This window comes from Paralichthys olivaceus, chromosome 9 (genome assembly GCF_024713975.1).
Source record: "Paralichthys olivaceus isolate ysfri-2021 chromosome 9, ASM2471397v2, whole genome shotgun sequence".
Classification (NCBI taxonomy): domain Eukaryota; kingdom Metazoa; phylum Chordata; class Actinopteri; order Pleuronectiformes; family Paralichthyidae; genus Paralichthys; species Paralichthys olivaceus.
Window position 1 is genome coordinate 9,431,442 of NC_091101.1, and position 23,257 is coordinate 9,454,698.

Here is a 23,257-nt window from a genome sequence, read left to right on the forward strand (position 1 = left end):
CGATAACCACAAGAGCTTGCAAATAAATTAAAATAACCCAAATTCCCTTCTTCAAAACCCTCATGTCTACTTGGACCATCTTGTCACTAAACTTCAAGCTGTTCAAAAGAAGAACAAACTGTTTCCTCCCCTCACTCTCATGCACGAGTCATAAAAATATCTGTTTAAATGATGAAGAAAACTCTTGTTGCTTCTCTTGCTCCGTCTTTGTCACTCCAACTCCTTTTTCCTACTCCCTCCTTCTAGCACAACTCCTCCTCCCATGGTGTCACAGTCCATATGGTGCTGCAACACTGTTGGTCTCCTGTGGCCACACTTCCCACGATGCATCTGTGGGTCTGGGATTTTGTGGGAGCTGATAGGCTGAGAAGAATGTGGTATCGACCAGCTATGTGTCCGAAACGGCACACACCACTGACTTCCAGTCTTTTTATCCATCCTGCCAGCCCTCTTTGCAACCAAGGCAGAGGTGACCAAAGACAATAAAGTATGCTCTCCCTGGAAAAAATCTAATTTACACATTCGCTTTGAAACCTCTCAGTCAGACATGAAAATTTGAGAGTAGGTCTACTTTTTTTTAGCTGTAATCAAGATCTTCCATTTAAAACATATCATCTCTCAACCTTCAAACATATATTTACTTAATTCAGAAGGGCATTCTAGTGTTTACCCTCTTCTGCACTGTTGTGCTGCCCTGAGATCCCGTCCCCTCCTGTCTGTGTCCATGCAGAAAAAACAGAGCTTAGCACAGATCAATCCCATTGAGTCTGACTCCTTTCACCAGCCAGGATCAATACTGACTGTTTCATGTCCCTCCACAGTATACACACACACACACACACACACACACACACACACAGTTTAAAGACATGCCTATGAGAACAGGTCCACCCCTTCAGAGATGACCTATCGGCCTATTGGCTAACTCGCTCACCAGGGGATACAGAAGTTCATTATGACAGGCTTGGCAGTGCTAAAGGTCTGCATTGGTCCTCTGCTGCAAAGTGCGGCATTTAGACCATGTGATTACATTACCAGCTTGCCGCAGAGCCCTCACAAGGAAAACACTCTGTGGCTAAAAGTAGTATACAGCTGGAAAACCTTTACATGTGCAACAATGTGACTGTTAAATGTGTGACACCAGATGTTAGGACTGGAGGGGCTCTACAAGTATTTGGCAATGCTTGGCTCAACCATATGTTCTGGGCTATGAGAGCTGAAATAATTGGTAACATTTCGTAAATCGCTGCACCCTTGAGTTTCTGGTTTAGCTTTTCAGCTGCAACTGGCGGCAGTCTGTATCTGTTACAATAACGGAACCATAAAATCCTTTTTATAAATTAATTTGAATAAAAACTGCAAAAACTTAGATGCTCAATAATAATTCCAAAATTCCAAAAATTAAATAATAGTGGTTTGACATTTTGGGGAAATTGTCTTATTCACTTCCTTCCTGATGAAAGATACTACTTTCAACTGTGTAAGTTTAATACCATGCTATTACCAGCAGCCAGAGAGCTTAGCACAAAGACAAGAATCAGGGAGAAACCACTAGACTGGCTAATAAAAGGGAAAGAGTTTAAAAAAAACATCCACCCTCAAGCAACTGTACACCTCTGTAATTCTTCAAAAAAAACTATTTCATGTCTTTAATCCACATTAATCCACAGGGAAAGTGTATAAAAAAAACACCATGTGAAACCATAATAAACAGTTTTCACAATTTATTGTTGTGGAAATGCGAAGATACTTTTAACTTTGAAACTGTGTCAGGTCAGCTGATTCCATCTGCTTCCCTATTTGTGCTAAGCCAAGCTAACTGGCTATATCTACATGGTCATCATGCAGACATGAGAGTGGTGACAATACCTAATATGCATAGCTCTCTACAAGAAAGCAAAATGTAGAAAGCATGATTCCCTAAAGATTGAGCTGTTCCTTTTTGGTCATAAAAGTACTGGCCCCAGCTGACATCTGATTGGCCCCTGGAGAGCCCCTGACCTCTCAGTGGTCTTTTATACAAGGTCAGTTACTAACAAAACACAGTGTGCTAAGATTTTTTTTTATATTGGAATATTTTCTAAGCTTTTTCTGAAGTACTCATTGTCTTGAAAAAGGAAACATTTTCTAAATATATTCACAAATGTCTATAGGGGATGATGAAAAAGATGATAGTGATTTTGTTAATTATCATTATAATCATCATTATTATTTCAAAAATGTATTACAGACAGTATGTCCTGCCTGCTGCCTCTGAATATCATCGTCAAATCAGCTACAGCGTCGAGGCCTGGTCAATATGGGTCGAATTCAACATGGCTGAAAATCGCCCACAGTTGCTCTCATAGGGCAAGGGGAGGGCACATGTGCTTTAGTCATACGTAAGCTGTTGCACTTGCACTTTGGTCCAATCACGCTGTTCCTATCATCTCATCATTCGAGAGGAGCAGTGTTGTGTATTAAGGCGTTGACTGATCACGTTCATATTTTTTGTGAACGGTGAACTGAACGAATCAGTTTACATCTGATGAACGTTCACCTTTTAAATCATCATCGTATCAGGCCATCATGTGAAATACCAGGAGCGAGAGAAAATGTGTGTGTGTCTGTGTGCTGTCTGGGAGCACGCACACACACACAGGCCCCCACTCGCTCAGAGAGACACACAGTGAGATCAGAGCTTGTTCATGAAGCAGCAGGTCAGAGACTTAGTTGAAGAACAGCGGAAACAGTGAAACACAGAGTTCCTCTGGTCACAACTGATCAGTGATCAGCTGCTCAGTGATCAGAGCTGAAGCTGCAGGTGGTTTGTATCAAGCTTGAGTTTCTGTTTCCTCCTCCACTCTGACCTGCTCTCACACTCATCACTAGTTATCAGGATCTGATCAGTACATGAAGTTTACTTGGTGTTTGTTTATGAGACTCATTTAAACATCATGAAAAATGACTCGTCAACATGTTGTGCTCAGTACAACATGAGACATGACATAAACAGCAGGACTCAATGTTAAGTGACAGGAGCGACACAGATTCATGTATTTACCCATTAAACAGCTAACCATAGCCATCATCGCAACAATTGCGATAAATTTGGCAGGAGCTGCTACTGCTTATGAGGTTGACTTAAATACGTGCCTTACTGAATCAGGAATTGTGCATGGATGTTGGATATATATTTGGCCCCGCTGTGTAAATTTAGGTCCCTAATGGTCACTGAAAATCCTAGATCTACCACCGGTTGATTTTCCTTATGTCTTCAGCTCAGCACAGTGTGAATCAAAGCCAAAGCTACAGCGTAATAAATTATTCAATGTTGCTGATCTGCTCGACAAACCCACCTTGCCTCGAATACTCCTCCGCTTCATGGTGAACCAGGTCAGTCACACAGCCGCCATAGTGCAGCCTCTGCTCGTGGTCGAAGGCCTTGAGCGTCTCGCTGGAGCTGTAGGACTTCTGGGTCGGCACGCGACACTCATCTGTGTCCAGGGAGGAGGTGTTGTACTGGGAGTCTTTGGGGCAGCGACCTCTGGTCAGAGAGCGGTGCCTACGATCCTTCAGATCCATGCTGGTGGTGGTGGAGAGATGGGACGCAGGGAGGAGAGATAGAAGCTAAGGAGGGGGAGGAGGTGGTGGGGAGATGGAAGGGCCTCCTAGCTGGCCTCGGTAATGTCAGTCTCCACTTCAGTCACCTGGAAAACAGAGACAGAGAGAGGAGGAGAGACGCAGAGTGAGAAAGACAGCGAAAGGTTGGTATAAAATTAATGGAGGCACTGCTGTGACTCACTCTTACTTTGCACTCCTTGGGGAAACTACAGGCAATTTTAGGTAATAAGGAGCGAGGAGAGGGGACATTTGAGCAGGCTAAATATGCTACACATCAGACTATTGACGCGCGATCAGTAAGGCTATTGTGGCGAGAAACAGAGCTGCCAGCGCTGTGGTCCACAGAGACAGTCAACCATTGACCGGGGCTGATGAAAAATGGTCAGCCGGCATTTAAATCTATGATATAAAAACAAAGAGTGAGTCAAACACGGTGCAGTCATTCTAAACTGATGTCAGCGACTCATGAATACAGACGCACAAAAAGCAAAAACAATGAAGACAAGAGGAGGAAGAGAATGCAGAAAGAAAAGTGGGTGGAAAGCTGAGAGACGAGACAGATGACGGGAGAAGAGACACGGAAGATCAAGCTTGGGAAGAGGTAAAAGACGAGAAAGAAAGGAGAGCAGCCGGATGCAACAGGAAGGATGGAAGAAGAGGAGAAATGACTTGAGGGCATTGCTAGTCTCTCCCTCATTATCAGAGTGAGAATGAATCCTGCTCCCTTAGAGGCTGTAAGGGATAATCAAACACACCAGACGCGCACACACACACTCACACACACAGAACATCACAAACACACACAGATGCACATTTACAGTATGGAGGTTCCTGAGCGGAGATACCTGTGTAACCTTAACATACCACAGCCAGTATAACAAACTGTAACATAACTACACATCAAGACCTCGCCTCCTCCAGCACCCACGTCGGATCTGTCCACTTCTGTTGCATCACCAACAGACCACTTTTATTCTATTCAAATCTTATACATGGGGATGCAGATTGTACATGATTATGATGCTAATACAGCATGATACTAGTGCAGTGGCCTTGAGCAATGCATTACATTAGCAGCTAAAGATCAAAGTACAACAATACAACAACCAGCAGTAATTGACAGAATCGCTCCCAGCAGCTGCCCGTATGGGATATTATGGTAATAAATGGGTCGTCCATGGTTCTGTTACTCGAGGCGAAGGAAAGTCTAGTCCACCCCCTGCATTATAGCGTAGCATTGCATTTTCATCAAAAAATCTTCCTGTCTGGACAGTGTTTATGGGTATCAGGCTGGGGGGACTTCTAAAGAACATTCGTCATTTGATTCGGAGCATGTGATGTAACTAATTGCATGCTGGGATGGAGGAAGAATGAGAAGGGAGACAAAAAAAGAGAGAGACGGATACAGAATGTGAGCCAATCTTTTCAATGAGAGCTCATTTTAAAATGCTTAGGAAGTAGTATTGTAAAGTGCCCTGCTATGTCCATTGATTAACAGTAGGTATTAAGTCTCATAAAGAGCTCATTATGCTCCAGCATCCATCACATGGGCAATTAGGAGTTCAACCTTAATGTGTTTATACCTTGAGTGGAGGGTGAGCAGATAGAGAGGGATACCGGCTCGGGGAAATGTGGAGACTTTCTGACTGGCATTATGAAAACAATGGGCAAACAAGGCTTTGTGAGTGCATGCAGCTCGGGGTGTGTATGTCTTTTGCATTTGTTTGGTAGAGCTCTGGGTTATTGTCATGTTGAAATAATGCTTCTTCATTTTTTGGACACACACTTGTTTGCGAAAGGATTGATTAAATTCGGTTGTCTGTATATTTACATGTATCACACAGCTGGAGACACAAGCTGATTACCCTTCACTAGCTGACAGACTAGAAGTAAGGGTAAATAGTTAGCCTAAAAACATCAAAAAATGAACACGCTCTATTTATAAACTGTATGGCTGCACCCCAAAAGTGAAGCCAAAGCATAAACTGAAGGCTGGCTGCAATAAAGGTCATGAATCCCACCTCCTCCATGTTAATGGACAGAACATGGACCACGTATAAAGTCAAAGTACACTTCAAATACATTTTTTCACAAAGATAGTATTTTGCAGGGGGGGAGCTAGACAAACTTTAATTGGCTGGCAAGAGATTGGCACTTCAGAAATACATATAGATGTCCATTTAATGATAAACATATACAGTATAATAGTGATGTTTGCTTGGAAAAGCCCCCATGATGAAGATATAATAACTGAATAATATGGAGGCACAAGTATAAAGTAAAATTTATTTAGGTAGTTCCTATCACACTAATGCTTCTTCGGCTGCTCATTTTTCTAGTATGTTTGGTTTTAATCACTTATTCAATGCAATGAGGACAAGGTGAAATGTCATGATTGATAGCTCAGACTGACTCGTGGTTAGTCAAACGTATGTATTGCTGGGACACTGCTATGGATGTGCCATCCTTCGATCACTACTGCGCAGACAGTTGTTATCAGCAATATTTTGCTTCATCTCTGGCTAATGGGACGAATTACAAATGTTCTTTATCTACAGTTGATGGCTATATCTTGTTTGATTCACAAAGTAGGTGAAAAGTGAGGGTTTGTAGTTTTTCAGGAAGGACGATGCTGAGGCTTCATCCTGACAAGCAGCATTTCATCTGTCCGCTCATTAACTACTGTGCAGCATCTGCACCTGTAGAGTAGGTTGCCCGGCTACTTCTATGTTAACGACAAGAAATCCAGGAAGCCACACTACCTGGTTGTGGAGAGCCATAGTTTGTCCCACAAGTAAGAAAACATAATTCAACCTAATTTAGAATCACAGTGACATTTGTAAGAACAGAAGGAAGCCAACACTGTAACATAAACACAGTTTGCTGTGTGGGTGCCACCATATGTCTAGGTATCAATAGTACATTTGTAAAACAGTCAAATTTAGTTGCTTATTTGATGTTTTTAACAACATTCAATAAAAAAACTATTCCCATAAGGACATACATTGCAGATGGCAGAAATTTGAAATTAGTTTTATGTGGATATCATGGAACCTGTGTTAGGTTACTGCTGTAATTGTAAATCTATAGGGTGGCTTTGTTGTTTTCTTGTTAACAACTTAAATTAAACTAACAAAGGCTAGAAGATTACTTGTTAAGCTTGCAACCATCTCTAATTGCTAATAATTCCTAGATTGGTTGAATGAAGTATTGAATTATTTTGTTAAACACAAGCTGGTGGGACAGCATTTGGTCATAATATAGTTGGAGCAAACCGAAAAAATTATATGTAGAGTCCCTGCTCACAGTCTTTATCCGATTACTTCCCTCTCAAATAAGCAGATTTACCAACATGTTGAACTCTTCCTTGAAAAGTGGCATCAAAGTTTGCATGTCAGATGTTAAGGTTGGGGTAACAGATAAGCAAATGAATGTAAGTCAATAGAAATTCCTTCAGTTGTGTGAAAAAGTCACAGTAGATGGACAGGAGCAGTTTGCAGGTGAGATGTTAGTCAAATTGGAGAAAGGACACAGAATGTGAGATAGATGGATAACGTGGCGAAAGCCGAGGGGGTCAATCAAGATATCCGGAATGCATATCAATCACATTCTACCCACGCAGGCTTCTTTTCTTCAAGGTCACTGAAGCACACAACCTTCGTACACATACACACATGCCAAACTTTTTCTTATTAATTACTCAGCTGACAGCGGCCCAACCTCCCCTGATCCTTGCACTGAGGCAGATTATCTCATTTATCAGATGTATAATGACTTGTTGTCATTCTGACTTGTGGCATATACACAGATTCAAGGTGTGCAACCAACCAGGCACAGGGATACATACAAGCACCCCAGACTAAATAACTGATGTGTGAATGCAAAACTGATCCCTAAGAGCCTGAGAGTTACTGCACAAGCATCTGTTCATTGAAGAGGCGAGAAAGGGTGGTTAGTCGAAGGAGAAACGAGACATGTGTGTGACCGTGGAGTGACCATGAAATCCGGGCAGAATGAGAAACGTAATTGGAAGAAGAAAGGGAGGGTGGAGAATTCATTTTGGAAATTACAGAGGTGAAGTTTGGTACAGATAATGGCCTTTTCTCTGCAAATAAGCCTGGGAGGAAAAAAAATATGGAGAGTGACACAATGTAAATCCAATGTAACTAGAAATCACACCAAGTTAATAGGAAGCTAATGACATCAACGGATTAGCGAGCAGCAAACAAGATGGTTTCTCAATTCAACCTAATAAATGCTGAGGAGATGGCAGACAGATGAAGATATGTTTTACCCAACTTTTATTACATGCTCCTGTTTCTTATGGGATGAAAAATAATCACATTTTTGTTCAAATAAAAACATTGTGCATCTAACACATTCCATCAAGTATGTCTCATGTCAATTCAAACTTTAATAAATTGTTACTAAGGCAACAAATGAATAACTGGCTTAGAGATTGATTAATCTTTAAGCCAACAAACCTCTGCCAGCAGTGAGCCAGCAATGTGAGAACAGGAGGTGCATTAGTGCATTTATGGTTTCAAACTGCCTCAGGTATTTTGTGTTTTGTTGCATCACCAACTCAAATCTGCCTGAAGATAAAATACTGCAGAGACGATCGGCTGTGGGAGCGCGTTGATCAAAAATCGACCCGGCTCATCTCAGCATATTATTTCGCTGCATTTGTAATGGTTAACATGTACATTGGCCAGACACCCAGAGAAAATTAGCTGCAAAAGATTCCGTCCAGCCACTGCTCTCTCATTAATCAAACAAATAAGCACGGAGGCAGTGGGCGAGGGCTGGTATAGATGCTGTTTGGTGCCATTGCACTGTGGGAGACTTCCTGTCCAGATGACTCCTACTGCAGCCAACTAGGAGGCGGAGGCTCAAGCAGGGTGTGCACACTCACTGCAAAGTATCCTGAAATGTACTGACTCATCCTTGCAATCTATACAACTTCACAGTTTCTGTAAATGTCATTATGTACATAGTTTTGTATGAATTTATTGAAGCAACCAAACACTATTATGGAAATTATTTTTCTCAAATAATCAATTAGATACACAAGCAGCCTATACACAAGTAAAAGAGTTGTTAAAAGATGCAATAAGTCAAGAAAATCTGAAATGCAATATTATTCAGTTCTTTATAACGCAACATCAAAAGCAGCACAGCTCCACAGTGCCGCCCGCCTACTGATCTGGATCCGCCCCAATTCTAACTGGTTTGTTCCCTTACCGATGCTGCATTCATTCACCAAGTTTGATGGTAATCGATAGTTTTTGTGTAATGGTGGTCAACATTAGATGGAGAGACACACTCCTTGGTGGACTTGTTCAGGATATTCATACTACCACTGTTTGTAGACCTGACAATATGAATACAGTGTTGGTTTTATTGATACTGGTTTATTCATTTTTTTTCTCTTTTTTTTCTCCAATTCTAAAAATCGTTAACATGAAGCTAAAAGAAAACCTTAGCCGTAAATTTTAAGTATTTTTCTTTCCATACATTAGCACTAGAATGAGCTCTAAAGCAGCCATTACCTGGCTCATTTAATTCAATTCTAACGTAACCAAAATCGTCAATAAGCCAACAAGACTGGCAGCTAAAAGGCTGATAAAACCCAGCGTGGAGCTTTTACTCAAAACAATCATCCACTCCTCTGACACTCTTTTTATCATCAGGAGATGAAGTTGTTCATTTGTTTTCCTCTCTGTCTCTTTCTTAATTTGAACAGAACATGAATGGGAAAATATGGCCTATTGAAAAAGACACGGCCCCGTTATCACAAAAGACAAAACGTGGCTATGAAGAATTTGGCTTCAATTTTCTGCTGTTTTTGAGCTGCTGCTCAAATTAAGTTCTTTACACAGTTTGTTCACAAAGAAAAAAAGACATGACGACACAGAGAAACAAAAGAGCAGATGGGTAGAGAGCGGAGTACAGAGAGGTTGTGAAAAAATAAAGAGCAAAATCAGATCCTTGTTTGAGGATTCCACAATATGAAAAAAAAATATCTGTGTATTTGATTTCAGGAGGATACTTGAGTCCTAACACAGTTAAGATTAAAATATTACACATACAGTTCATAAAAGCATCAAATTACATGTTCAGATTTCCCTCAAGAGCAGCTCGCACGTGGCATCATCTGTTAAGGTGATATCTTAACATGTGAGATCATCTTTAATTTGTTCTTTTCACACTGTGGGTGCATCCAATACAAGTAATATAAAAATAAATTCTACTCGTCTCATTGTGTACATCATTAATTTCCCTGTACATAGATAACATATTAAGCTGTATGTGTGTGTCATGAAAGAAAGTGGAAGGTCAGGTCTGTTTTGTGTGCTTGTGTGTGTGTGTGTGTGTGTGTGTGTGTGTCTGATACATTATATTCATGCATTAGCAAATAAAGATATTCCTGCATGCTTCCACATCTATACCTCACTATGACCTCTATCATTCTGTCTCGAACACACACACAAAAGCCTTATATGAGCTCTGACCGAGAAGCCCCTCACTATGAAGAGTCATTAATCATGTCTTCGATCTTCTGTGGCATTGAAAGTACACGCACAGTCACATGCACAGTCACAAGCACGCTGACAGACACACACTCAGCATACTCAGAAATAAACACATAGCACACACACAAACACACACACACACACACACACACACACACACACACACACACACACACGGAGCTGCTTGCATGGCTCCAGTTCAACTGGAAACTGCAGTCCATTTTGAATCCAAGATGATCTGTGAGCCAACAGCTGAGGGGCGTGCAGGACAAGAAACATTTCATCACTCTCTCTCCCGCACACCTCGCACCATTACCTCCAGCACCTCTATGAGCCAAATAGGAAAAAATCACTTGCCTATTCACTAGTATTTGCTGGCATGTCTTTTTATTTTGGTCACTGACATTTAATATTAATGTGTTGAAGTCATTTTTCTTTACAATCAGCCTTTACACTGTTATGGCACATTGCAACAAGGATAGGAAAACAATTTTGCTACTGAAATTCATGAAGCCATCAAATTTACATGATCCTTTTCATGAGGTCAGGGTTTGATTTTATCTAAAGTTAAATGCCTAGAACTTAACTTGTGAAGGCAGAGATGTTGTGCAGCAAACTCATTTTTCAGATTTCGGAGCTGCTCATTAGCGGGACAGCACACCATAAGTCTGTCGCACACTGTACAAATAGGCCGTCTTTCATGTGCACTGCCACACGACAATAGGGCAACCTACAAAAATAAAACAAAATAAATTCTCAGTGACTGAACCCAGTTCTATCACCTCTCAAATCTCTGCAAGTTGACTTTCCCAACAGCACTGAAACAGAATTATAGAAGATATTGACAAGATTTGATTTTTAGTTTGCTAATGGCTTTTTTTCCTCTTAGGCTTCGGAGTTAATACTGAGTTCTCATTCTGTACCACATTTGCAGAATATCTCATTAGAATTAGGAAGGATCCTCTGAGATCAGCCAGTCTACAATAATAATGAAGAATTGTTGAGGTCGTAACAAGAGTATGGGATAAAAGCTTCATATCCGAAGTTCTGCATATGTGACTCAGAGTTGGAGTCTCTGCAGGGGACGAGGATGAAAGTTGCCCCACTGATCAGAAACTGTGAAGCCACCTCATCCACCTTCCATTTTCTCCTCTCATCCTCTCATTTGTCAGGGTGGAAACGAAGAGGGGTGGGCAATCCACCCCTCTCTCTTCCTTACTTCTCGGTGCCTATGTAATCTCCACACTGGGCTGCAGAGTGCCACAGAGCCTCTGTTTATTAGACTAATCCTTAAATCCACATTCTGCAGGCCTCGCAAACGCCTCGCAAAGCTCTAATCTGACTCAAAACAAAGGGATTATAGACGACAAGGTCCCTCTCTCTGTCTCTGTGTCTGCCAGAGTGGGCGCACACGTGCTGAGAAACACACCAGCACTGTTGCATGGCGCCCGCCTGTCACACCCATATTTGCTAAAGACCGATTGCCGCATGCAAACCCTTGCGCACACAAACACACATGCTTCCTGTGAACACAAGCTGGCTGCGACAATACAGGCAGTTAGAGCCAAGGTGCAAACAAACTGGGTAATTACACATAGCTCAAAAACTCATGGGAGAAATGACGGACAAGATGAGAATGAGCTGTGGGAATGAGACACAGCGACAGCGGGGAGGATATAACCAGAATAGCTAAACAAACCTGGCTTATATTATAGACTCGCACTGTTGCAGAAAAAACAGAGTAGAATTTTAACAAACTATAGCGAATGCCAAGAGTCCACTTTAGGGGCTGCAGGCTTGTTACAGTATACACAGAAAATAAAGCACCGACAAATCAATATTTGTCTCTCCACAAAACCTGGGACCATTTCAGACAGATGCCATAGCTGTGACAGGACTACTAGAAACTTCTAGTCAATTCTCTTCTTTCGTTCTCTATATCCCAAATTTGAAGTACTGTTTGTACAGCTGTTGATGCTAAAGCTGCCTAAACTGTAAACTTTAAGTGACTGAGTTTGTTAAAGCAAATGAAACATGTACTAATAGTGACACTTTCTAGGGTTTACTTAGTTTTCTCTTCACAAGACAATCTTTAAAACCCTTTCCCTTTTATCATACATGCCTACACTAAGATAAACTTATAACCATGTATGGCGGCTTTGGCTAAGGAGGTAGAGTGGGTCGCCCAGTGATCAGAGGGTTAGTTCGATCCCTGGATCCCATGCCAAAGGGTCCTTGGGCAAGACAGTGAACCCCATATTGTCCCTGATGGCTATGCTGACAGTGTATGACTAATGTGTGACGGGGAATTGATGCATATCTTTATGCAATATAAATGTGTGTCAATGGTTGAATGCATTACTATAAAGGTCAATAAAATAGAAAAGCACTATATAAATACAACCATTTACATATACTGCTCTCCAGTATGTGGACCTAATGTCAGAATTCATACCAGCATTTGCAAGTTGTTTGGCCTGAATTGTGTCTATAATCTATCCGACTGTTTAATATGGTCTTCTCACAGATATTTACTTCTCTCTAGTGCACCTCGTATAAATCTTTCTGCCATAAAATCTGCCAGTTTTTGATCATCAACAATAATTTTAGAAAAATAAGGAGAACATGTAGAAAAGTGAAGCAGAGTTGGAAGCTGGATAAATTGCAGGTCTCGTTTCAAATTATAAAGAATCTCTTGGGTAAATACCAGTGAGCTGTCAAAAATGCCAGGGCCCAGTACTTCTCTGAACTTACTGACAAAAACTGTCACAATCCCAGGGTACTTTTTAGTGTGTTAAACTCTGTCACCTTCTCCACTTCCACCTCACACTTAAAAGCTTATGCCTCCAAATGGGAGGTTTTCCCAAATTTCTTTAGAGACAAAAACCTTGCCTGCCACAGAGCGGGTGTTATTCCACCTGTAACTACTTTACCCATCTCCTCTGAGAACACTGCAGTACTGAATTCCTTCAACACCACCACTCTGCCTGAACTCCATCACATTGTTTCTTCTATGAAAACCTCCAACTGTTCTCCCCACATACTTCCAACATGACTTTGCAAAGCAGTTATTGGAACCATTGGCATTCTTTCAGTCATTGATCAGTCTCTGGAAACCAGCCACATTCCTCAATCTTTCAAACGTGCAGTTGTCCAGCTACTAAAAAAAGAGTATGGATCCCTTCTCTCTAAACTCAACTGTCTCTTTAAAATCCTTGAAACATTTTTTTTTAACCAACGGCTGTTCCATCTGGCTCAGAATAGGATTTTTGAAAAATTCCCATCTGGTTACAAAGCCCTTCGCAGTACTGAATCTTTACTATCTAGAATAATTTAAGATTTGATTCTCATTCACTGGTTAAAAAATAGGTGAGGATTGATGGCTCACGCCCCAAATTGGAATTTTTCTTACAGTGTCTCTGCATCTTCTACCCCAGCCCCAATTGCATGTGGTGTCCTTCAAGGCTCCATGATTGGCCCAGTCTCCTCCTCTACACTCCTGCTATTGACTTTTATTTCTGGATGACTAAAAACTTTTTCATCTTAATGAGAATAAAATATAATATTCTTTAATAGTCTTTGCCCATATCTCTCCTGCAAAAAAAAAAAAAAAAATCATATATGACTCATTGAAGTTTGACAAACAAATTATTCAGGAAGCAAAATTAAGCTTCATGCAGCTCTACAAATTTTCAAACTCAGATCAGGCGTCTCTCTTTCTGACCTGAAGAAAGTCAGTCCTGCTTTCATACCCTCCCACCTTCATTACTGCAGCTTTTTATATTTTGGAATCTCTCATTCTTGTTTTACATCACCAAGTACAGAACACGAGGCAGCAGCAAGAGTTTTAACAAGAACAAAACAAGAGGGAGCACATTACTGCAATTGTTGCCTCCCCACACTGGCTGCCAGTTAGCTGCAGAGTGAATTTTAAAATCCCAATGTCTGTTTGCATGGTGTCCAATGATCCTGCCCCTTCTTAAATTACAGAAATCCTTGCCTCATATCAAGTCACAGACATGAGATCATCTGATCGAAGACTTCTGTCTGCCCCAAGATTCTGGATGATATAATATGAGGACAGGGCTTTTTCTATTGCTTTTCCAAAAGCTTTACCTTCCACCATCAAACGCCTTAGGTTTGAATGCTGCCTAACTTAGCCAGCTCATTTATTTCTCCTGAAGTCACAGGTCTTTGTTGTCAATATGTATTTTATGTGATCAGTTTCCTCTACCACTAATTTTGATCATCATCATCATCACTCTGATGTTCCATTTCTTCTGTTGTTCCATTTCTTTACTTCCTTTGTTTTTTTTACCAGAAAAGAATCCCACCTAACACCTGCCAGCATAGCTTAATATAGGCACAACCCCCTGCATCTAATGAGTATTAAGCTTGCCAGAAAGTCCAAATACATCCTCTCAAATTCTGATCCCCCTGTGTTCATTTTTTATTTCACCTGAGGAGGAAAATGGCTTACACCATGTTCAGGACTGTAGTCATGCAGTTTGATTTCCTTCATAAATTTTAAGCAGAGCTGAAGACAGCTGCAACCATTTTTCTTTACAATAATATAAATGTCATGGTAGCCTCTGTCAAGGTGAAATGTTACCCAGATACTAGCAAAAGGATACACTCTTACACTGTTTGCAACAATATGAAAGAGCTGAATGGCCACAATACGGTGTGAAGACTGTGTACAGCAGATCTGACCATGGTGACTGGTATCATATTCGAAGGTTATGGAGCACATCCACAATGGGCTGTGCATGTGAACAAGAGCGTTACTGCAGATGAAGGTCATGCACGATATAGAAAAGTGTGGCAGTGTGCAGATGCATAATGTCAGCAGAGGGGTCAGAATCATGCTACCGTGTCTTTTATTCAGTGAGGGAATTCCTGCTCATGCTCATTCAACAGAATTGCGCCAGTGGTGCTGCTTCTCTGTGTGTGTACGTGTACCTCCACGTGCATGTGAGCTCTTTCACTTATGCCCCTTGAACGAGCTGCAGCACAGAGAGTCAGGGCAAACTTTGCTGTGGTACTGCCAGTGAGATATTAAAACAATCGAGTGCTGACAAGCCCTGCATTCTGTCGCCAAGGGAGAGGGCTAGGGCTTAATAACTCAGTGTCACGCCTTGACATTCTTACCATCTGTCTGGGTAAAATATTCAAATGTGCAATAAATGTCACTGGGGACAGACGGTGACACTGTCTAATTAACACCATGACAGAGGTGACACATTGAGGGCTTTGGCTGGCTTTTACTGTACAACATGCATCGCATATGTGTGTGTGTGTGTGTGTGTGTGTGTGTGTGTGTGTGTGTGTGTGTGTGTGTAAAAGCCATAACTCCATGCAGAGGTGAAACACTGAGGGACACTGTAGCAATTTTCCTGCCATTCTGCCTCTTTAGAGGAGAGTCAGCGATTGTTTAACTACACAGAAAAGCGTAGTACTAACACACACATTAAAAAGTAGAAATGACAGCAGTTGTAAGGCTGTGTTATAAGAGCATAATGGATGTGTTGTCTCCCATCACTGCCTATAATAGCTGTGAATTTGGGGTCACAATCTCCAGAGATGGGGGAATGCAGAATTGTTCATGGGGATGGATCAAGCATAATGGTATAGTTGACTGTTTTCTTTTTTGTTAGCACACCTGCAACATATAAACTAACGAAATACTAAAGCATGCCCTCCATCTATTTCTTCAGCCTTAATTTATTTATTTTTTGAAAATCACTGAACCCCACCTTTACCCCTGGAGTTTATTTAACCTTGACGCTGGTATGCAATTTACTTTGAGTACTTCCGAACAAAAATATAAAAATAGCAAGCCAAGGCAATCAAACGTTTGTTTAATAGAAGGGTAAACACAGGTATTTAAAAACCATGGCAACCTGTAGAGATTGGGTTTTTCAGGATGTAGTGCTTTATGTGTCATGGTTAGACGCTTTTAAGAAGATAAAAAACAACAACAAAATCAGGATTGTAAGGCAAAAATAAATTAACAAACAATCACACAACACAACAAGGGAACTCACGTGTATGTCAGAAATTACTGATAAAATATAAAACTAGAATAACACTCAGCAAAGAGCAATCCACAACCAAGGCCCAAAAGTCCTCCTCAAAACACATTTGACCTGATCTTTTTATTTGGATCTGCAACACACTCAATATCAGTTTCCTAAACATGTCTTATTTTTCAGATTCATTAATTATTATCTGAGAAATTAATAATAATGTTGCAAAACACCCGATCACCCATGATCTATTAAAGTAGTTTTGTAGTAGTAGTGTAATCCTGATAACTAAGAGATAGAGAGACAAACAGCAAACAAAAATGGAATGGAATTGTTCCTAGTTATACTTGTAGAAGACAAAAAAAAGTATAAGGCTTGAAGTAGAATAATAGTATATTAACACAAACATTATTGTGCCTCTAAATAATGTCCACTTCCTGTTTTCAGTCTATTCTTTCCTCCCAAAGATGAACATATTTGAAAGCAGGTTCCACATATATATTTAATTTATTTAAAAAAAATTATATATATTAAAAAATAATAGATTTTAGCAAATACTTCTTGAACAGTGGAAAACTGGATTTGTCTGTGAGTATTTCCAGTGGCAGATTTTGTGAATAACAATAGGAATAAGATCAACAGTATCACACTTTGGTACACACATACTTCTTAATTAATCGATTCAGTGTTGGTTTTAGTCTTTTCATGGGATTAAAGTCAAATGATCAGTATTAAGAAATTTAATAAAGCTACCACAAAAAGAAAAATACATTTATGAATGTGGCGTCTTGTGTGTCTGATCTTCCAAACACATTTGCAGCGCGACAGACAGCCTCCTATGCGATAGTGCCTGTGAACTCAGCTGCTGCTGAGTTATGGCATCAGTTTATTTTTAGTTAGAGATGCTAAGCTTAAGAGTGATAAAACAGTCGTAAACTATAATCCTCAACAAATGGCACTCTGCATAATGTTGATACATGCATACATTTATGCAATGTTAAACAACTTCAAAAGCAAAAAAAAAGTTAATTCCGTGTGTTTTAATATCTAACATAATACAACAATAAACCTTAGTATAACACCTGCCACAATATGGTTTAAGCACCTGACAAATACATGGCTCTCTTGCTCTCTCCATGTTTCTCTCTGTGTCTGTGCTGCTCTCACTTCCTCTCTCCGTATTCTGTGAGAGGCTGTTGTATGAAGCACCTTTAATGGGTTTGTGAGGGATGTACTGGACTTCAGTGGGAGATTTGACACAGTGTGTGTGCGAGCGTGTGTGTGTGTGTGTGTGCGCCCATGAGTGTGTCTGCTTTTTGGACTGTCATGTAGGGTCCTATATTACAGCGCTTTTCCACTTGTGTTACTGTGTGCACTCACACTCCAAAGCCATTAGATTCTATACAAAATCCTGAAGCAGAGAACTTTAAAGCTGAGAGCGGTGCAATCGACAGGCTGGTATCCTGCAGAGCGCGTCTCTCTGCTCTTGATCTCTGGTACGGCACTGATCTCGACTGCAGCTACAGTTGCACTTTCACACACGGATTTTGACTCTGTTACTTTATCTGTTCTCTCCAGCCCACACATGGGCACCTCTGTCTCTGGGTGCACGCGTGGCGCCGGTATTTTTCGAGCTACCACAGATAAGTGCTCGCCCGTTTGGGTCTACCATTGTTTGTGCCTGCTGTACTGTGAATGCCTCTAATGCCACCAACTCATCGTCTTGGAGTGGTGTTTGTGCCTTCGGGGGCCAATAGAAGACAGCTACGGCCGCTCCAGCACCAATGACATAGCTGACTGGTCTCATTTAGCATGCTAGATTTAGCTTCATTAGAGAGGATCTGGCTGGGAAGGCACACAGAAGAAATGAAATGAGGGGTAAGAGAGGGAGACAGGAGGACGACAGCGAGGCTTATGTGGGGGCCACTTTGCTGTGGAGCTGGACCAAAAGCCAAAGCCGTCTCGTAAAAACACTTTATAAACCAGCCATATCCACAAAGGCCATACTCAATGGAGAGAAATGGATTAATGCAGCATTTGAAGCTTTACACAGATTACCATGCTGCACTTTGAGGTGCATTGAGTCACATCTTCCTAAAATGAAATATATGTGAAAATGCATTTTATAACATAGACAATATTATGAAAACTAATCAATGACTTTTTAAAACTATTCATTTAATTTCATTTTGAGTCACAAAAGAGGGAAATTAACAAATCTACACACAGATGAGATCTATTTAGGATGAGATATATTTAGACGTATTACATAACCCTTCACGCAACAAGTGTTCTGACTGGTGATCGCTTAAAATGTCTCGATCCAACGAATGTCCCACTTTGGCGTGGCAGAAACAAATGAGCTATCATGTCCAACTGGCAGATTTGTTTCACTTCTATTATGAAAAATAACTCTGTAAAATTGAAGATAAGAATAAATGACTTGTCAAGATGGACGCTGCGTGGAGTGATGAGACAGAGACAGAATGTGGTGATTAATGCGTGGCTATTGGAGAGGTTATCTGGGACTGGTGGCCACAGTGGGACGGTAGCTGGGGAGATATCTGATCAGAACAAGGAGAAAAGGATGGGACAGGCTCGCCCAAGGTCATGCATCAGGAGAGGCACATGTTCCCCTTTAACCTTGTCTCTGATCTCTGCACGCACTTAAACATGCATCTGTTAAAATACACACCAGTGCCTCAGGGAGGTACACACACACACACACACACACACAAACACACAAACACACACACACACACACACACACACACACACACACACACACACACACACACACACACACACACACACACACACACACACACACAACGAGGCTGTGGGCCTGTGCGTGTCTGAGTGTGTGGTCTCACGGAGCACTTATCTCCCAGAAACAAAAACACACCACGGCTGTCACTGAGAGGCACCCTGCAAAAAAAAGAGCATGGGGGTCACTACACTTAGCCCTGGCCCTTGCTCAGGGTCAATGTCACAATAACTACTGGCTATATAGCGGTTTCCATGGTAACTGGAGAGCTTTTCTGCAAATCCGAGAGGAGAAAAGGAGTCCTCTGGGTGTGTGTGTCTCGCAGCGCCCAGACCCCGGGTGATTTATCCCTCACAGCCCCTCGTACCACAGTAAACCATTAGGGCCACAGTGATAAGAGATAAACATTGGTGTTGGTGGGGGAGATATGGGGAGAGCACAGCCTGTTCATTGCCAAGTAAAATCCCATCAATAGAGATGAGAGGCTGATTTGGTTTTCCACAATGGCCAGACAGCGGTGTACAACATCTTCATTTAGAGCTGCTAATAACAGCTTCTGCTGCCATTGAAACCACACTAGCAACAGTTTTTGTGCGAGCAACTGGGATTTCAATAGTCATTATAATACACAGTTCAAGGGCAACAGCGAGAAAGTTGCCTTTTTGTCCCACGCCCACACCACACTTTAGAAAAGCCTGTTCTGTGGGCCGCCGCTACAGCACAGACGCGATGCTATAAAATATCCCCTTGTAAGAGTGGGATGAAACGCTTGAAATCAGCAGTATCAGAGGACATATTTAAGGTCCACCTGAGATCTGAAGGCATTTTATAAGAGCCGCCCCGAGTTCCTTGCTCTGATTAGCTGAAGAGATTGATTACGGCTCTGTAGGGAAGTCCTGTAACCAAAGAACCCTCGCAGAAGAGTCCCTTTTTCTCTGTGTAGTAAAAGACACCTGCGGCAGTAGTAGTGGCGGTAATATCAGATGTGTCGTGGAGTGGTCAAAATAATAGTGGTTGTATTTTGGTGGCAGCAGCCGCACCAGTCTTGTATAGAGCTATATTGATGAAGATCAGAGTGGAGTGTTTTCCCTCCGCCTCCACACACGCAGGCCTATATTGGATTTCACGCTGGCTGCCCATTCACCAGACCAGTGCAGTGAATTCCTAACCAAAGGGCCTGGAGGCAATACGGCTGCTTTATTTGTTTATAATGTTAGGGCTTCCCGCAAATGGGTTGCGCCGCCGTCCTGATAACTGTGCATAGTTACATTGAGGCAATCGACTAGGCCCGTTTCAACATGAACACCGTAGCTCAATTCATTTGGAAAGGACTAAAAATCCAATAGGGTTGTCTAAGTGGGAGGAGGAAAATGAGGAGGAGGAGCGAGTGTATGGATGTAGGGAAATGGAGGAGCAAAAGCAAAGGCGTGGAGGGGTTGGGTGAGTGTTGCTGATGCTGTAATTTAAAATGGATAACCTGCTCTGATATACGTCTGTATCGAAAGCCGTCACTGGTAAGAAACAGAGCAAGAGTGTTCAGTGTCTCCCATCATCATGCTGCCCATCCCATCCCCACTCAAATATGAACGGTAGATAAAATATAGATGACCTCCCACTGCTTTTGGTTACTAAACAGCCCTGCCTGACCTCCCTCCGACTCTACATGGCTCTGCAGAGACCTCGAACACCACTGCTAAGGTATCACAATAAAACACACATACAATCTATAAAAAAAATTGCCTGGAAACACTTGCCGGGGGGTGAAACTCTAATTAAGCAAAGCGATGACAGGCGATGACATTCCGGTGACAGCGCAGGAGAAATGAAGTTAGCAGTGTTGCGGTGGGTTGTCTCGCAGATGACAGAGATGACGACGTCTGTTAAGTGAACTGGTGTGAGTCATGGGGCTTCATGTGTTTGTGTATCAAAAGCCTGAATCACCACTGCTTGTGCGTATGTGTGTGAATCTGTGTGTGTATGTGCTTGTGAATTTCCCATCTTCCTCACTAGCCTCCTCCTTGTCCTCTGCCAGCTGCTCAGCTTCTCACTCCATTTGCTCCAGACTTTATACACATCTGCCCACAAAATCCATCCATCTCTCTCTCTCTCTCTTTCACACACACACTGTCTGCTGTTATATCACTGCACATTGGCCATTGGATAAGGAAAAGCGGAGTTAACACTTGGGTGCATCACATAGTCCCCGAAACACTTATCCCTGGCTTGTGACATGAACAAACTGAACAACACTAACCAAGGTCATCCACTAAAAACCCCAAAAAGACTACTTCATCTCCCTAATTACTCATGTCTTTTTCTCCAGTGAGTTCACTCCACATTCTCTCTCCGCGTGTGAAATGGAACGTCCTTGTAAACTTTGGGCAATGTCTCAGAAATTCCTTTTCTACGTGGTTGTAGCAAATAAAAAATCTGAAGCCTCCCAAAGGCTCCTGTGAAGTGAAGGATGAAAGCCAGTGAGCGGGAGAGTGAGTAGAAAGTTAGAGAGAGGGGTTTGATGCAGTCTCCTGAGTGAGGCGAAGAGAGAAAGGGAGAGAGAGAGAGAGAGAAAGAAAATGCAAGAGGGGGAAAAAGTGTCCTCTGTAAAAAAAAAAAGAAAAAAAAAAAGTTTATTGATGCAACCATTTCCCCTTAACCTCAAATGGCAAGCATGTGAGATAAGAGGGACAGAAACCAGGGAGTTTTCTTGAAAAAGTAAAGGAGGGGGAAAAAAGACATCAGTTCCCTGCCTTCTCCTCCACCCTCCTTCCGTTTCTTCAGGCTCTTTTGAGCAGGAGCATCTCTCGGAGAAATGACAGTTCTTATACAGGAATTTGGTTCTGTAATTAACCTGCTCATTTGCTAATTTGACTGTAATCAAGCCTCTCATCTTTCCCAGCGGGGTGCCAGAGCTCTTTGAGCAGACAAGGCAGGAGACAGTAGCAGTGAGCTCAGTGATGAGTCGCATCCAGAGCCTCCTCCTCTCCTTCACTTCACCTTCTGAAAAACTGCTCGCTCACAGGAATGAGCGGACACGTTCAGGTAAAAATGCACAGTGGAGGCTGACACATATGGTGTAGCGTAAAGGATAAAAAGAAAAATGGGCAGTGAAGGACGAGGCTTTCCTCAGGGCTGCTTGTCTCTGCTGTTGCTCTACTGCATGTCTCAGCCCCCGCAGTCTCTGTTAGGAACACACACATTTTGAGAAAGAAAGGGAAACACAGACAGAGGTATTCTCCATTCAAAGCTATACACTGCAAACTATCCAGATGACATTTACATCTTTCAGGACCTTCCATGTGTCCTTTTATTCGCCCCCTGAATGATCAGAATACAGTTTATATATATATATATCTCCTTTGATTCCCTCTGTATAAGGCTCTTTTTATTCTCGCTCTTTTGCTGAGTCTGAGTCTGTCTCCTCGCTCGCTCACATTTGAAACATGACAACAGACTCTCTGCACAGAGCGGGAACTCTATTGGTTGCCAGTGGCAACAGAGGCGTGAGGTAATGGCATCTGACCAGCTATTAGTTTTGATGTGAACTTCATACTTATCAATTAAGAGAGTGTGTAAGAGACCGACATTTACACACTGCCTCTTAATAATCCATTCAGGGGACTGATTTGATCCACGATCACTTCAGCTGCAGTAACCTGATCAGCCACAAGTGCAGATCAGATTCTGATTGGGCGGGAGCTTGGCTGCTTAAACCTCAGAAAATCTGTCTGTATGATATCGCCTGCGTTTGTCAAGGAAAAGTACTACACTACCTACAATTCATAGGTGTGATAGCCACATCTCTGACTGGTGGAGCTCACTGTCACCGTGGAAAAGTTTACCACAATCTGGAAAATCTTTAACATGCTGCATTTTTTTTAGAGATGGTGAAAAAAGTCCAAAGGGCTGAAGATCAGTGTCAGTTCATGCAGCTACTGGAACACAGTAAAGTGTTAATGAGGGCCAGCTTGTGGGTTCACAATGGTTTATGGGATGTGTTGTCCCCTCACACTTAAAATAATGGTGTACGTTTGCCGTTTTCCACATTTTTTTAAAGCTGCAAATGAAATGTTTCAGATTCATCTCGTAGCTGGCTCCAGGCTTTAAACACTTTTTAGAAGGACTTTCTGAAATGTCAATGGATACAATTATTTCTTCCATAACTAGCCCCATTCTAAAACTGATCACTTTTATGCTATTTTGCCAATTGCATCAGACAGCATAGATGGATTCATTTTTAAGGAAAATAATTCGTAATTATGAAATTAATGACGTAGGCACTGCACGTTCAAAGTCTGTTGATAAAACTACCTGTTGAACCTTCA

The 23,257-nt window shown here is 41.7% G+C and overlaps 1 protein-coding gene across 14 annotated transcripts in view; it reads right to left on the reverse strand.

Annotated features, from left to right (window-relative positions):
* tenm2a (teneurin transmembrane protein 2a) overlaps positions 1-23,257 on the reverse strand; it is a 241,908-nt gene that overhangs the window by 151,284 nt on the left and 67,367 nt on the right. For all 14 annotated transcript variants that reach the window (XM_069532116.1, XM_069532115.1, XM_069532119.1 and 11 more), the window contains exon 2: positions 3,339-3,689. In XM_069532116.1, the coding sequence (XP_069388217.1) occupies positions 3,339-3,564 (226 nt within the window). In that variant the 5' untranslated portion in view covers positions 3,565-3,689. The remainder of the gene's footprint in view (positions 1-3,338; positions 3,690-23,257) is intronic.